At 43.1% G+C, this 16,383-nt stretch overlaps 1 protein-coding gene across 1 annotated transcript in view; it reads right to left on the reverse strand.

Annotated features, from left to right (window-relative positions):
• The window catches only part of PIWIL4 (piwi like RNA-mediated gene silencing 4), a 121,133-nt gene that overhangs the window by 34,285 nt on the left and 70,465 nt on the right, over positions 1-16,383 (reverse strand). The window contains exon 14 of the mRNA XM_075592493.1: positions 4,591-4,663. Within this exon, the coding sequence (XP_075448608.1) occupies positions 4,591-4,663 (73 nt within the window). The remainder of the gene's footprint in view (positions 1-4,590; positions 4,664-16,383) is intronic.

Below are 16,383 nucleotides of genomic sequence, written 5' to 3' on the forward strand. Positions count from 1 at the left end.
CTGGTACACACACTGGTACACACACTGGTACACACACTAGCACACACACACACACACACACCACACACACACACACACACACACACACACACACACACACACTGGTACACACACACACACACACACACTGGTACACACACACACACACACACACACACTGGTACACACACAGGGACACACACACACACACAGTGGAGTACAAAGAGAGGCAGCCACGAGCAGGCGGCTCCCTGCCTCCCCCTGCACCCACCCCCGGGCGCCAGGACGCAAAGGTACAAACTGCCGCCACCCTCCCCCCGGCGGGCAGCCACGGGTTCCCGGGGCAGAATGGGGGACACCGCGCAGCCACCACTGCCCGCCCCCGCGCCCATCTCCCGCACCAAAGGGACCGTAGGGGAAGAGAGCGCCAGGACAGGAGGCAACGGATCAAAAACCCACCTCATATCACCCCGGGCGGGCAGAGGGGGGGAGACACCGCGCAGAGGAGCCAGGAGCGGGCAGAGACACCCACCACGTGTGCTCTGCCGCAGGAAGCGGAAGCCCCGCCCCCAGACACCCTGGCCCTGCCCCCCCCCCCCCCACGGCACCCTTCCTTCCATCCATTCCCACATGCAGGGACTCGAAGGATGATGCCGGGGGCGGGGCTTAATACCGGGACGCAGGGGATTGGCCAACAATGTAGGAAACTGCCGGGGGGTTGAGGGGGGTCAGGACTTTGTACAATGCCGGGCCGCATCCAATCAGCAAGACCCATTTTCCACGTAACACAAGCCCAACCCCTGGCATGAAAAAAAAATACTTACCAGCCAGGCTGCTGCAGTCTCTTCCTCCGCCGCAGACTCGCGCACAGCGCACCGCAGCTTACTCGCGCACTGCCGGCGACAAAAAAAATAAAACCCGGGGACACATTGAGGAAAACCCGGGACATTTCCAGGACACACAGGAAACCGGGACAGCTCTCGAAAAACCGGGACTGTCCCGGCAAAAGGGGGACGGGTGGTCACCATACACCTGGCTCATCAAGCAGGCTTAAAAGCCTGCTGCACATAATGCAGGGGTTCTCTAGCACAGTGTTTCCAGAGAGATCCCAGGGGAAGATAAACTCTGTTCCAAGCAGCATCGGTCCCTGGAATCCCCCAGAAGGAGCCCCCACAGAGCCTGAACTGACGTGGAGAGCATCCTGCCTACAAGTACCTCCCTTTGGACTTTGTAAAAGGTTGGTAAGAGGCCTAGCCTTCCAGCCCTCAGATAGGGACTTCTGAATGTTAGTCAGTCCCCTACATGGGCTTAGGCCCATGTTGTCTTGTTGTTTTCTGCTCTGATTTTGTTGTGCTGAAATGAAGCCGGTTTCTGTTTGTTTAAAGCGCCTGGCTAATAAAGCCTACATTTATTTCTCCCAAAACGTCTCCGGTGTTCTATCCTCTGCACACATCTTCTTCAGGACCCTGCTCCTGAGAGCTTACAATCTAGAGGAAAGTAGCTATACTGTATACACTTCCAAACTAGCATATAACACTTTTACAGTGTGATCAATCACCGAGAAGTGCTAATGTGATATAAAGATTAGTTTATGTTAATTGTGGAGCGAATATCACCATACAACACTAGAGGATTATCAGTAAGTGATCATCCCACATTGCTTGGCAGCTCCAGCCCACCAAACACATCTCAAATCTTATTATATCCCCATTCAATGAAAAAATGTTTCATGGTAATTTAATATATATTTTTTTAATATGTGGGTGTCTCTAGCACTATCTCAATATTGGTAACAAATAAAGTTAATTGGAAAAAACAACAAACACAAAGTACAGTGTCCTAACCAATGCTAGAAAGAACATTTTATATACAGTGCCAACATGAGATATCCATTCTGACCGATCGTTGATGTTTTGCTGTCCTGCTGGGTTTCAGGGTATGTGCCGTATAGTGCAGTTGAATACCTGGAAGCTGACACGTTATGTTCTTTGTATATCTCATTTTGCACTGTATCTAAAATGTCCTTTTCTGCATTGACTAAGACTGTACTTTTTGTTTAATTTTTCTTATTTGCTTTCTTAATAATATTGAACACAACTAAAAAAATGTTATATTGTTGACTTTTATAGTGACTTTTACAGAGCGTTTATCCACTGCTTCGTGCATGTCTACCTGTCCTTATTTTGCTCACACGTATCCCATGAGTGCTGCCTGGGATCTTCTTTAAATCTCTGTAACTATAATCTGGTAACGTCTACAGTACAGCACGTGGCATGGAAAATCAACATGATCAGCAGACAGAGAGAGCCAGCACAAATGTCTTATTTTCATACGGTGACTTTCACAACTGGAATCTCACTTTAAACAGCTCAGTGTAAGATGCTGTGCCACTTGTTGCTATGTGCATAACAGGATAATGGGTGAATGGAACAAAGCTAGCACTGAGATAAATTGACTCACCAGTTCTCCAGAGTGACCTCTAACGAATGGAAACAAGCACAATTACATATCCTATTTGAAACCAGCTCTATAAATTGCTATAAACAGCACAGAAAGTCATAACACTACTTACTCGTGAGGAATTTTAATAAGGCTGCAAGAAAACCGTTATATTCGCCCTGACAAACGATGAACAAATAATACTTCAAGCTGCCTCTGATTTGAATTGTATGTTTTTTTTGTATGAATATTAATACTTTGCCATTGTGCTGGAAGTCTTCACAGCTCTTGAACTATAAAAAATAATCAGCGCAGCTTGAGCGTATGATGCTAATCTTTATAGGAAGATAAATAGGAGGTGACAAAAAAAGAGTGTTTCTATAATTAGCTATAACTAGGGAAACAAAAAAACATTGGTAAGGGCTGTATAGCATTTGCATACGTTTTCATAATCCACACTGTATTAAACATACAAACATTGGGGACTATTTACAATCTGATATTGGCAATGCTAAATGAAGCGGAAGAGGCTATGCAATTTGCCACAATTAAAATCTGGAGTAAACACAGTATTAATTAAGAAATGTAGTTGGGGAAAAAAACTATTGCTTGGTTGAAAATGTTGATTGCGAGCCGTTTTCACCCGATCTGCAGCAATACCCAGGCAGACATGGACAGACATGTCGCCACTAACCATTATAGTAATTTATAATGCCTATAAGGGTTAACCCTTCCCTACATCCACAGTGGGGCCTATCCTCCTTTCCTTGGGCACCTAACCCCATCACCCACATCCCTTACTCCCACCTCAACACACATAACCTAGCCAAAGGTGGTTAAAGCTGCAGTTCAGTCAATATCCTGCATGTGTGTTTTTTTAATAAATCAGTTCTGTAGTAAAAAAAAATACTTTTACCATTTTCTGTTTTAAAAAACAACAACTTTGAAAGACCAATTTTCTTGTATTCTATTTTAACAGCCATTTGCTAAGGCACTGCCCCTTCATGTCCTGTCACAAGCCCTGGCACACCCCTTTGTCAGCCCTGCCCTCCCTCTAGCACATGTCAGTGCAGTAGTGCTCATGAATATTCATGAGCTTCCACTGACTGACAAGCAGAATATAAACAAATCCCAGCTTTTAATATGTCACCAAATTTCGACCTATCAATACATGGAGAACGAATTGACTGACAGCTATACAGTTCTTTAGGTCATTAGAGATTGCACACATAAAACTATTGAAGTCAAAAAATAAATGTAAAAAAAAAAAAAGACTGAACTGCAGCTTTAATAGGATTGTGGCCCATGGATATAACATGTACATGTCTAAACTAAAAAAAATACATATATATATATATCTCAAACAGAGAAGGCATACATTGGCAAGGGCATAATAAAGTAATATCTTACCCAGACTCATGGATCAGAGCAGAAAAAGCAGCAAATTGTTGGTAAGTGTATAGAAATAGTGTATTGTACACAAGAAAAAACAATGTTTCGATCCTTACAGCAAGAGTGGCTCAGTGAGTAACGACACTGATATTGTTGCAGGGAAGCCTGGTTCAGTTCCTGGCGTCGGCTCTTTGTGACCTTGGGCAAGTCACTTTATCTCCCTGTGCCTCAGGCATCAAAAAAACATAGATTGTAAGCTCCATGGGGCAGGGACCTGTGCCTGCAAAATGTCTCTGTAAAGCGCTGCGTATAACTAGCAGTGCTATACAAGAACATGCTATTATTATTATTATAAGGGTGGTGGTCACTTTTTCATTTAATGAATATCATTTTAAGGACCATAACAATTGCTCCTAATTTCTGTGATTAAAATCCCTTTGTTAGGTCTGCAGTGCATTTTTGCACAGGTTTCCCCCTCCCCCCCCAGCTTTTCTTGTTCAATAAGTACAACTCTCCCTCCGGAAAAGGAACACAGCTATAGATTGTGCCACCACCGTGATGTTATGATACACTCTACAGACACCATTACAGTAATGATGTTACAGTAGCAATTATTACAAGATTCTGGTTTATTAGTATTCATAGTATTACTCTTTAATGGCATCTCAGTCATTTAAGTTAAATGTAGAATGTCATGTTTTGGTTATACCCCCTAAGACCCAGATGTTTGAGGCACTGCTACTTTCAAGGTGACATCTAGACAAAACGTTTTATACATACCAACTGAAGAGTTGGATCCACATGTAGCTGTAGAGCACGTAGGAATGAAATGGAGCTGCCTTCCACTTGTACACTGCAAGAAAGAAGACATACATCGTATTGTAACAGAGACTTCCCCATAGTAGTAAACAGTACTGGCCTGTGCGCATACCAGACGCTGACTTAGATGAGAAGAAAATAGAAAAAACATGTAAATCAACGAAAAAAGTCCTTATCCCATTATCCATGTAACAGTGTTTCCTAAACAAATAACAATACACAAATAAAAATAAGTTCAATGTGGAGAAAGCACATTACCCCCATAACCCAAGGTAAGTGATGAGGAAGGTGAAGGAGTGACTGACTCTAAGAACAATCACACTGACTTTGAAGTCGGAGAGATGGGTTTAAATCCCGGTGTCAACTCCTTGTGACTTTGGGCAAGTAACTAATTCATCTTCAAAATTGCCCAATATGCTCTACAGGGCAGAGACCCATTATCTCTGCAAAATTATATATATAGGGCTCATATATCATAATTATGTAAATGTATTCTCAGGACAAAAATCTGCCAGCAAGATTCTCACACTGTTGTCACACTGTTGTCACCTGGTCACCGGTCTTATTTATGGCAAAGACATTTTGTAATACTGTACAGTATGTGCCGTCCATTCCACGCTGTCAACACTTGCATAGGACGACCTGAAGCTTCACTACTAGTGTGACCTATTACACTAGTCACAACAATAACTGAAAAGGTTACAGAAAATATTGAAAGCTGTGTTGTGTTTGCATTGATTTCTGCACCGGTGAGACCCAAAAAGCCAAAACAGCTGTCTGTGAGTGGGTATACTGGCTATGCACTTCTTTAACACAGGCTGTGCTGAAAAGCTGCGTAATGCGGCAGGCATGAGCTTATAGGGGTCCACGTTAAAATGGATGAGATGTAAAGAGTGATGCACTGCTCATTTGCCTGTCATTACCCAGAATCCCTGGCTGCAGTGGAAGCACTGTTTGCTAAGCGATAATGGGGAAAGACAGGGTTGCAGACCTGTAAATGCACCTACATTTGTATTTACAGTACATTGATTTATGGAGTTTTACCAGTTGCATTAATACCAAGTGCACCAGCATTAGGAATGCTGGCTCTTATATCTTTATATGCAGAGTAAACTGTTAGAGCCATTTAAGAAATCATGACAATAATAATTCATTTAGCAAATATGACACAAGAAAATGATAGCATCCCTTCCACATGGCCAAAGTGAGAATATGTAACAGTTATACAGTACATCTCTGCGTAATACATATACCTGCTCACTTGTGTTTAGCACAAAATTACAAATCCTATTACAAGTGTTCTTGAATCCTGTGATACAGGGGATGTCTGTAAATGTTCAATCTGTAAGCCTAGGAGTTAAAGATATTACTGGGAGATTTATTAAGCGTCAGTCCATACCACACCACATCTTCTGGCGCTACAAGACACTTTCCAGCTACTGCATTCATTTACTTAATAGAAAGTGGGAACACTGGGGCGCTACCTAGATGTGCAAATAAAATATAACAGGGTGTGAGATACGCAGTTATATGATAATGGGTGAACGGCAGTGAGAGGCTGAACGTATTAGAAATTATACTGGCCTAAACTGTCGCTGCTGCTCAGCTGAAGGAGAACCTTCCCTGGATCCTCGAATGAAAGATGTACACAAGATAACAGCGAGTGCACATAAAAAACAGAATGATAATAATGATAATGAGTTAGATGGTGATAAAACAAATGAAATGTTAGAATAGGGTGTTGGAAAAGGATCATATAAATATACACTCACATCGCCAAATGTGAGTGACAGTCACATCTGTTGCAGAGTATGATTGTCTCTGATATCGTCACTGCTGTACTCACGACTCTTGAACGTCAAATCATCTTCCTGGGATGCTAAAATCAGTGTGGATACTCCTGTAGACTGTGTCTGCGAATCTTCTAGGGTCTCCTCACTGTAAAATTCCTCCGATGGTACCTCAGAGAGAAGGTTAGAGTGGCAAGAATTGATCCCAAACAACCAAATAATAAATAACTGATAGAGAATATGAGTATGAAATAAAATATTATATTAATCACTCACACGGGCATGTGCGAGTGCCCTTGTAGAAAGAATTTTGCAGACAATCTTTGATGCTTCTGCCTCGTGTTTCATCCAATGGTACCTCAGACAAATAAGTAGAAACAGTGGGGGTTGGTCCCAGAACAAAATACCAGGAAATTACTTGGTATGGATATAGAAAATATATATAATCACTTTCAACCTGACCTGAGGAAGGATTGTTATCCGAAACGCGTTGTTCAAGATTTTAAAGAACTTTCATTCTGTTCAGTCATTTGCTGGAAGACCCCTGCTTCAGACCTCCGGACGCGGAGAGAATAACAACTCTAAGCAGGAGCCGGACAGCATCTCAGTTACAGGACTTATCTGCTTTTTAGTGTAAGTCACACCTCCTATTTTTATTTTATTTTGTTCTTAACTTTATGTCCAATAAAGTTGTCACCCACTTGTCTGAGGTACCATTGGATGAAACACGAGGCAGAAGCATCAAAGATTGTTTGCAAAATTCTTTCTACAAGGGCACTCACACATGCCCGTGTGAGTGATTAATATAATATTTTATTTCATACTCATATTCCCTATCAGTTATTTATTATTTGGTTGTTTGGGATCAATTCTTGCCACTCTAACCTTCTCTCTGAGGTACCATCGGAGGAATTTTACAGTGAGGAGACCCTAGAAGATTCGCAGACACAGTCTACAGGAGTATCCACACTGATATTAGCATCCCAGGAAGAAGATTTGACGTTCATTTACTTAATGTCTGGAAGGTGTCTGGCGGCTGCTCGTAGATGCCGCCTGGTCCTGTAGAGAGAATGCAAACTGGTTGCATGATTTTGCTGGTATTGGAGCTTAATGAATAGCATGTGAAGCCTTATGTCTTGTGCGCTATTTATGGGGGCGATATGGCCGCGGCGTACCAGATGCAACCTTGCCGAAGCGGTAAAGATGGTTTGCAGCTAGAAGGCGTCTTTACAGCCATATCCATAAAAAGGTGATATGGAGATAGTAAGAGTGCTTTGTGTGTCTGGCGATGAGTCTTCTTCCAGACCCCGTTAGAGCGCCACTTAGTACGGTAATCTCCCAATGTACATAATACAAGATATATACATTTTTTCGTCAAATTATTTTAACCGTTAATAAATGTCGACATTTTTAAGATAAATCCTGTTTCTCAGTTTATATCATTCTCAAAATTAATCCGTCCTCATTTTCTCAAACTGGGCCAAAAAAAATAATCGACCCAGACTTTCACCAAAGCTGCCGGGTTTCCTACTGATCTCACTTACATCAGTACCTGAAAACAGAGTGTAAAGAACCTAGTAACACAGAGACAAGTTTTATTTGTTGTTTTTTTTTATTTTTTGGTACAAAGTGTCTTTTAAATTTGAGCACAAACTTCTTTATGAAACCTGTAGAAATTCTGTCCCGGAGAAATATAGAAGCAAAAATATTTCGCATAAAGGCCTTTTAATCTGGGATTTTGTAAAAAAATTTTTTATTTACAACTGAGTCCTATGTGATGTAAGGCTGCGGCCACAATGTGCGCACTACAGAGATCAAGTAGGCGCGCGCGCCTGTCGCCTGAGCGTTGTATTGTATTGTATTGTATGTCTTTATTTATATAGCGCCATTAATGTACATAGCGCTTCACAGTAGTAATACATATGGTAATCAAATAAATAACAGATAATATAAATAACAGACCATGGGAATAAGTGCTTCAGACATAAAAGTAACATTAAGGAAGAGGAGTCCCTGCCCCGAGGAGCTTACAGTCTAATTGTTAGGTAGGGAGAACGTACAGAGTCAGTAGGAGGGAGTTCTGGTAAGTGCGTCTGCAGGGGGCCAAGCTTATGTATCATGTGTTCAGAATATCCACAGTGCTATTCATATGCTTGTTTAAGCAAGTGTGTCTTAAGGTGGGTCTTAAAGGTGGATAGAGTGGGTGCTAGTCGGATATTGAGGGGAAGGGCATTCCAGAGGTGTGGGGCAGTCAGTGAGAAAGGTTTAAGGCGGGAGAGGGCTTTAGATACAAAGGGGGTAGAAAGAAGACATCCTTGAGAAGAACGCAAGAGTCGGGATGGTGTATAATGAGAAATTAGGGCTGAGATGTAAGGTGGGGCAGAAGAGTGTAAAGCTTTAAAAGTGAGGAGGAGAATCGAGTGTGAGATGCGGGATTTGATCGGAAGCAAGGAGAGGGATTTCAGGAGGTGAGATGCGGAGACAGATTTAGGAAAGAGCAGAGCGATTCTGGCAGCAGCGTTTTGGATAGATTGTAGGGGAGACAGGTGAGAGGCAGGAAGGCCGGACAGCAGGAGGTTACAGTAATCAAGACGGGAGAGAATGAGGGCCTGAGTTAGAGTTTTAGCAGTTGAGCAACAGAGGAATGGGCGTATCTTAGTGATATTGCGGAGGAAAAAGCGACAGGTTTTAGAAGCGTTTTGAATGTGAGAGGAGAATGGGAGACCCCTAATCAGCGTGCTTGGGTTACTGGGTGAATGATCGTAGTTCCAACAGTAATGTGGAAGGAGGTAGTAGGGCCAGATTTGGGAGGAAGTATGAGGAGTTCTGTTTTTGCCATGTTGAGTTTAAGGCGACGGAGGGCCATCCAGGATGATATAGCAGAGAGACATTCAGAAACTTTGATTTGTACAGCAGGTGTAAGTCAGGTGTTGAAAAGTAAATTTGTGTGTCGTCAGCGTAGAGGTGATATTTAAATCCAAGAGATGTTATTAGGTCACCTAGAGAGAGTGTGTACAGAGAAAAGAGAAGAGGTCCCAGGACAGAGCCCTGGGGTACCCCCAAAGGGAGATCAATAGAGGAGGAGGTGGTGTTAGCAGAAGAGACACTGAAAGTACAATGGGAGAGGTAAGAGGAGATTCAGGATAGAGCTTTGTTCCGAATACCAAGTGTATGGAGAATGTGAAGGAGAAGAGGGTGGTCCACAGTGTCAAATGCTGTGGAGAGGTCGAGTAATATGAGCAGAGTGTAATGACCTCTGTCTTTGGCAGCATGGAGGTCATCAGTTATTTTAGTGAGGGCTGTTTCCGTGGAGTGAGCAGTGTGGAAGCCAGATTGTAGAGGGTCTAGGAGAGAATAGGTGTTGAGAAAATGAAGCAAGCGAGAGAATACAAGACGTTCAAGGAGTTTAGAGGCAAAAGGCAGGAGGGAGACAGGTCAATAGTAGACGGACAGGTAGGGTCAAGCTTGCTGTTTTTGAGTAATGGTATAACTGTTGTATGTTTGAAGGAGGAGGGAAAGGAACCAGAGTAGAGGGAGGAGTTAAAAATGTGTGTGAGTGTAGGGATTATAGTAGGACCAAGAGGTTTTAGGAGATGGGAGGGAATGGGGTCAAGAGGGCAAGTGGTAGAGGAAGAAGAGGAGATCAAAAGTGATACATCCTCCTCTGAGACCGTGGAAAAAGAGTCAAGGAAGGCAGGAGGAGAGTTAGGAAGAGGTGTAGGATGGGAGGAAGAAACAGACGGGATGTTCTGACGTATGGATTCCACCTTTTCCTTAAAATAGTCAGCAAAGTCCTGAGCGGAGATGGAGGAAGAAGAGGCAGCTGAGGGTGGTTTGAGTAGAGCGTCAAAGAAGAGTCGGCGTGGGTTAGACTTGTGCGTGTTGATTAGTGAAGAAAAGTAGGCTTGTTTAGCTTGCGAGAGGGCAGAGTTGTGACAGGATAGCATAAATTTGTAGCGAAGGAAGTCTGCGAGAGTATGAGATTTTCTCCAGGAGCGTTCAGAGGAACGAGTGGAAGAACGTAGTATGTGTGTGGGAATTTAGCCAGGGTCTAGGGTTAGAAGGGCGAGGACGGCAAAGAGAAAGCGGGGCATGTAGATCAAGAGAGGAGGATAAGGCAGAGTTGTATTTCCTGACCAGGTTGTCAGGGTCTGGAGCAGAGCTGGGAGAGGAGAGGGAGGAGCGTAAAGTGGACTCAAAGTCAGGTAGGTGAATAGAGCGCAGGTTTCTGCAGAACCGGGGGGTAGATGGAGTTGGAGAAGGGGAGAAGCAAGATAGAGAGAATGAGATGAGGTGATGGTCAGAGAGAGGAAAGGGGGAAATGGAGAAATCAGAGAGAGAGAAGTTTTTAGTGAAAACCAGGTCTAGTTAGTGGCCATCCTTGTGGGTCCACTGTTGAAGGCCAAAAGAAGAGGTTAGAGAGGGAAAGCGGGAAGCCCAAGGGAGAGAGGGGTCATCAATGTGGCAATTGAAGTCCCCAAGGAGAAGAACAGGGGAGTCTGAGGAGAGAAAGAAAGAGAGCCAGGATTCAAAGTGAGAGAGAAAGGCAGAAGGGGAATGAGTAGAGGAAGGTGGGCGATAGATGACTGCCACGTGGACAGGGAGAGGAGAGAAGATCTGGACGTGTGAGCCTCAAAGGAGGGAAAAGCAAGAGAGGGAGGAATAGGAAGGGTTCGGTAACAGCATAGAGAGGAGAGCAGGAGCCCCACACCTCCACCCCTGCCATCAGGGCGCGGAGTGTGGGAGAAAGAAAGGCCACCATAAGAGAGGGCAGCTTCCAGAGCAGAGTCAGACTGAGTGAGCCAGGTCTCAGTTATAGCAAATAGGAGCAGAGAGTGAGAGAGAAAGAAGTCATGCACAGAGAGGAACTTGTTAGAAAGGGAGCGTGCATTCCAAAGGGCACAGGAGAAAGGGAGAGAGGAGGGAGGGTGACAGGGGATGGGTATGAGGTTGGAGGGGTTGACACCAGAAGGTTGCATTTGCCAAGCGAGGACGAGAGCATGTAGGAATAAGGCAGGGACCAGGACTGGGAGAGGTATCCCCAGAAGCAAGGAGGAGGAGCATGGATAGAAAGAGAATGTGTGAGGATGATTTGTAGGGGTGTGATTTAGTGCAGGCAACATAGCTATGCAGTGTCAGAGGGCGCAGGTAAGAAAGGAGTTCATGTGAACTGAGAAGAAGTGAAGGAAGGAGAGATGGAGATATATGAATAGAGTTAGAGACATAATGAGCCTGGTAGAAGGAAGTGTATAATTTGAGAAGAAGTGAGGCCACAGCAAAAATAAATGGTAAAGGCAGCATCACAGCATTCTGTGTCCTCTGTTGATGCGGCAGAGGGGCGTGGCTGTGACATCACCAGGCTGAACAAGTGAGGTTCGCCCTCATTGGTTCAAACGGCTCACGTGGTGTGGCTGTCGCACGAAAAATCAAATGGACTTGTCTCCTCCAAATCCTGCCGCACGCATCGCATCGTGCGCGGTATGGCCGGGTTAGTGCACTTAATGAATTTGTTCGTGCCGGTTGCATGCACTATGGCCGAAGCCTTACTTGTAACTCCCAAGAAAAGAAGCACAGGAGCGCACCAAGGTAAGGAAAATTGTAAAATGTATTAAACAACAAAGCAATAAAATGACTTAGATGTAAGTAAGGGTAAGTGCATGTCCGAGTCTACGAAATGTTCAACAGATCGGCATCATCGCGCTGGGACTCACTCTGTGGCACTTGCTGCAGGAATCGCCTCCGCGTGTATGCGAATAGTGGCATGGTAATTAGATTTAATTAGTATTATTAGTAATTAGAATTAATTTCTGCAACACTAGGAAGCAAGAGCGCGGACTGAACTTTCTTTGACTGGTAACTTGTAACTCCTGCTACATCCTTTCCTCTGCCAAATGTTAACACAAAACTATTCTGTGCAGAATGCAACAGATTTTGGGGGTTATTCCATTAAACAGCGATGCTGATCTGGGCACGGCCACATAGAAACTCCCATTGGCTTTGATGCCCTATTGCAGTTAAATGAATAAGGTTCATTGTACAGTATATTCTGTGAAATATATTTTATTGTGCTTTTGGTCTAAACTTGCAAAGCAATTAACCACATGTTAAATGACGCAACAACCATTAAATACAGCATGTTCGAGAAGGTGTTAGGTAACAGTTCTGTCATTCCAAGTCCAATTTATATTGGCAAGTGTGGTTGATGCTTTAAACAGAGACAACTAGTTGACCTTTTAACCCTGTAAGTCTGTTCATACTTACTGATGATAATAAGCAATTTTCAGAGATTTACTAAACACAGACTGCAGCATTGTTAGACCAGTAAAAAGGAATCCTGCAGCGGGCATTTGGCTTTGAAAACATAAATAAGACAGAAAAGAAAGCAGAAAAAAAAACCCGACAATTATTCAGTACTGCAGTCTGCAAGCTAATTTGTTTTTGTAAAAAGGTTCAAGACAGAAATAAGGCAGACGCAGACATGCTTAACATTTTCCAAGTTAGGAGGCGTTTTAAGCGTACTCTCTCAGTGCTGGAAGAAATGTTCTGTAATGTGAATCAAAGAAGTCTTTAACAAACTGAACAATGCAGGGACAGTTCCAGTCCCCACAGGGCCACACACACATTACACCAAATATGAGCTGGCTTGATAGATATGTCTTGTGGATGACAGAGGGAACAAACTCCAAACCCCTACAGTGGGGCAGAGAACAAGTGACAGACGTGAAAAGCATGTCAAAAGGGAAATGGAGTACGTTTCATTGTAATATAGTTTAATTTGCGAATTCATTTGTTCAGTATGTTGTGCTAACACAGCATGCATCACTCAGGGACTTGTTCCTGGTGTGAGGATGGAGATCCAGGCAATATGTGCTTACAGAGAGATGTGTTTTCGTGCGATGCTGCCCATTTTTGCGCAGAAACACATCTCGCAGAGCGGTAAGTGTAAGATAACTCTCTATGTGGATAACAATTTATTTCTTAATATTTTCACGTACCGAAGGACAATGGTTTTCAATCGTTGAATATACAGTAAGTTGAACTCTTCACACCTTTGGGGTGACTTTGTAGAACCCCTTAAAAAGTATTACAACTTTGTGGAACCCCAGCTCCGTTTATCCCATGTACATAAAAATACTATCGCTGTGGTAGGGCTTATGTTTTCTAAATAAATTAACATCTTCCTGTAAAATTTACAATGTTATAGCAGAACATCTAATAACCTTTGGAATTATTAGTTTAATAAATGTGACAAAATAAAACGATTGGGTGTTATAGAATACAATGTCAGCCATTCCCAAACCCGGTCTCAACAAACCCATAGTCACTGGTCATATAACCCCCAAGGCGTCACAGAACACAGGTTTAGCACCACAGGTGACTCAATCAGAGGCTCAGTCTTCGATATCCCAGCTATCTTACCAGTAGAGCTGTTTAACTGGAATGGCTGTGTTATTCAGTTTCTAATGTGTATTTATTTGAATTTGAAACATGCTCATGGGCGTGCCGATAGGTCACGCTAATGTGGAACGTGTCACAAACAGACGTGACTAAGAACCTCCTATGGTGAAGTATGTCTTTATAAAGTATAAATCAGCACAATTAAAACTCTAAAGTGGACACTCACAAACATGTCTAAGTGCGTATATATAGGGCAAGACCTGGCCCCTCAGTCCTGCATCCCGATCCTGACACACCTCTTTATCCATCCTCGGCTCCCCTCTCCACACGTCTCAGCCTGATATCTTCCAGATAGTGTCCTGGTGACGTCTCTAGGGACTACGGATGCTCCAGTTGGCCAAAAAAAACAACACGTACAGTATTACCCCTGATGAAGCAGATGAACAGTCTGAGAAACACACGTTGGGTTTTTTGACCAGCAGGAGCATCTGAAGTCCCTAGAGGTGTGTCAAGATCGGGACACAGGACTGAAGAGCCAGTTTTGCTCTACATACAGTATGCGCACTTACATAGACACAGTTGTGAGGGTCCATTTTGAAGATCTTATTGTGTTGATTTATACTTTATAAAGACATACTTCACCATAGGAGGTTCTGTTCTACGCTTCTTTCTTTGCCGTTAAAAACAATTAGATTTGTTTGACATAATCTTCCACAGTAATTTCATGTGATCTTGTAAATTGCTGGAAAATAAATATTGAACACTCGTCTTTTAGCAGTGTTTCCTTTCATTTCCCCACAACTGATGTCAGGCTCACAGGTCTGAAGTTACCTGCCTCCTCCTGCCTTTGTGAAGTGGGACTATGTCTACTATTCTTTAGTCGAATGTAAATGTCGAGTGTAAATACAGCTGTTAATAGTGACTGGTTAACTATTTCTGTTAACTATTTCTGTTAATAGTTTTGCCAGCACAACCCTAAGCAATTCCATATCCTTTAATGTAGCCTCCTAATCCTAAAATCACATTGGGGCTTATTCACTAAACAGTGACAAGTGGTTTATAGTACTATAAATGCCCTTACAGTGCGATATTGCCTGCTTTGCTATTCACTAAGCAGTGATAACAGTGCAGTATCGCACTATAACAGCTTTTTAACGATCTTTAACACTGACCACAAAAAGTCGTACAAAAACAAAAAAAGGTCAAAATGACTTTTTTTTTGTCCAGAAACTGCTATTCCCTAAGCAGTGATAAGCTTATCGAACTTTAGAATCTTGCAATATTTTGGTGCTAGCTAGAGGCTGGTGCTAAAGACAGTGCAAGATGCATAAAAGCATTTTTTTTTATTTTTACTGAACAGGATTGATACCGGAGGCCGGCGGGGACCCCCCAGAGATCAGCTGCGCCCCCGGAGATCCAGGTTCCCTGTGGGTCCCCGCCGGCCTCCGGTATCAATCCGGTGCAGTAAAAATAAAATTGCAGCCAGTTTCATTAGCTTAGCGGCTAACCACTAAAGTAATGAAAGGGTTAAATAGCAAGCACTGCATAGATCTTGGTACATGGGGTAGGTGAGCTTGTAGTTGCCACAGGGTGGGTGTTTAGGCCTTGCGGGAGGGTGGCAGTAGAAGTTAACACCGTCATTACCTTAGCAGTTACAACCGTTATGGTAAAGAAGGGGTTAACCCCCCGCGCTACCCTCCCGCAAGGCCTAAAAGCCAACCCGGGGCAACTACCACCTTCATCGACCTCCTGTACCAACATCAGGATCGGGTAAAAATGCTATTAACCAAAGATGGCTAATAGCGCTTTTCGCCATTCAAAAAACAAAACAATTACAGTGCAAAACATAAATACACCCCCCCCCCCCCCCCCCCCCCAACTCATACAGTACAGTAATGGGCAAAATTACTATTATCTAGATATGGATAATAGTGCATTGGCCAAATTTCAAATGAAACCAGCCAGCATAAAGTAACTAAAATTTGCACTTACCATGGCATGATGAAGGCCGCCCTCATCTTTCTCCCTGTCCTTTTCCTCCGTTGGCAGGAACATTATAATAATAAAAAATAATGGCCTCTAATCCCTTAATCACCTTAGTGGTTAGTAACCACTATATTAATTAAGGGGTTAACACCCCCACCCCGTTACCCACCCAGGAGGCCTAACCACCCTCCCATGGGCAACACACCCACCCTCCACGCCCACTACCCATTGATTGGCATAGTGTTCAACCATGCCATATAATATGGGCATGCTTTGCCACTGTAGCAATAAATGGGCAAGCTAAAAAATAAAAACAAGCACTAAAAAGACACAACAATAAAATCAAACCAAGCACCAAAAATGCAAAATTACATCAAACCAAGCACGAAAAAGACATAATAAAATCAAAATAAGCAACAAAAATAAGCAACAATAAAAAAAACAATCACCAAAAATAAACAAAAATTTAAAAAAAGCAATCACCAAAAAACCCACAAGAACGATTTTTTCTTACCTTTTGATGTTTTCACCCTCCGATTCCGAATTCATCAGGAAGCTCTCTATCCGCAACGCAATGCTC

This window comes from Ascaphus truei, chromosome 3 (assembly GCF_040206685.1).
Source record: "Ascaphus truei isolate aAscTru1 chromosome 3, aAscTru1.hap1, whole genome shotgun sequence".
In the NCBI taxonomy this organism is placed as follows: Eukaryota; Metazoa; Chordata; class Amphibia; order Anura; family Ascaphidae; genus Ascaphus; species Ascaphus truei.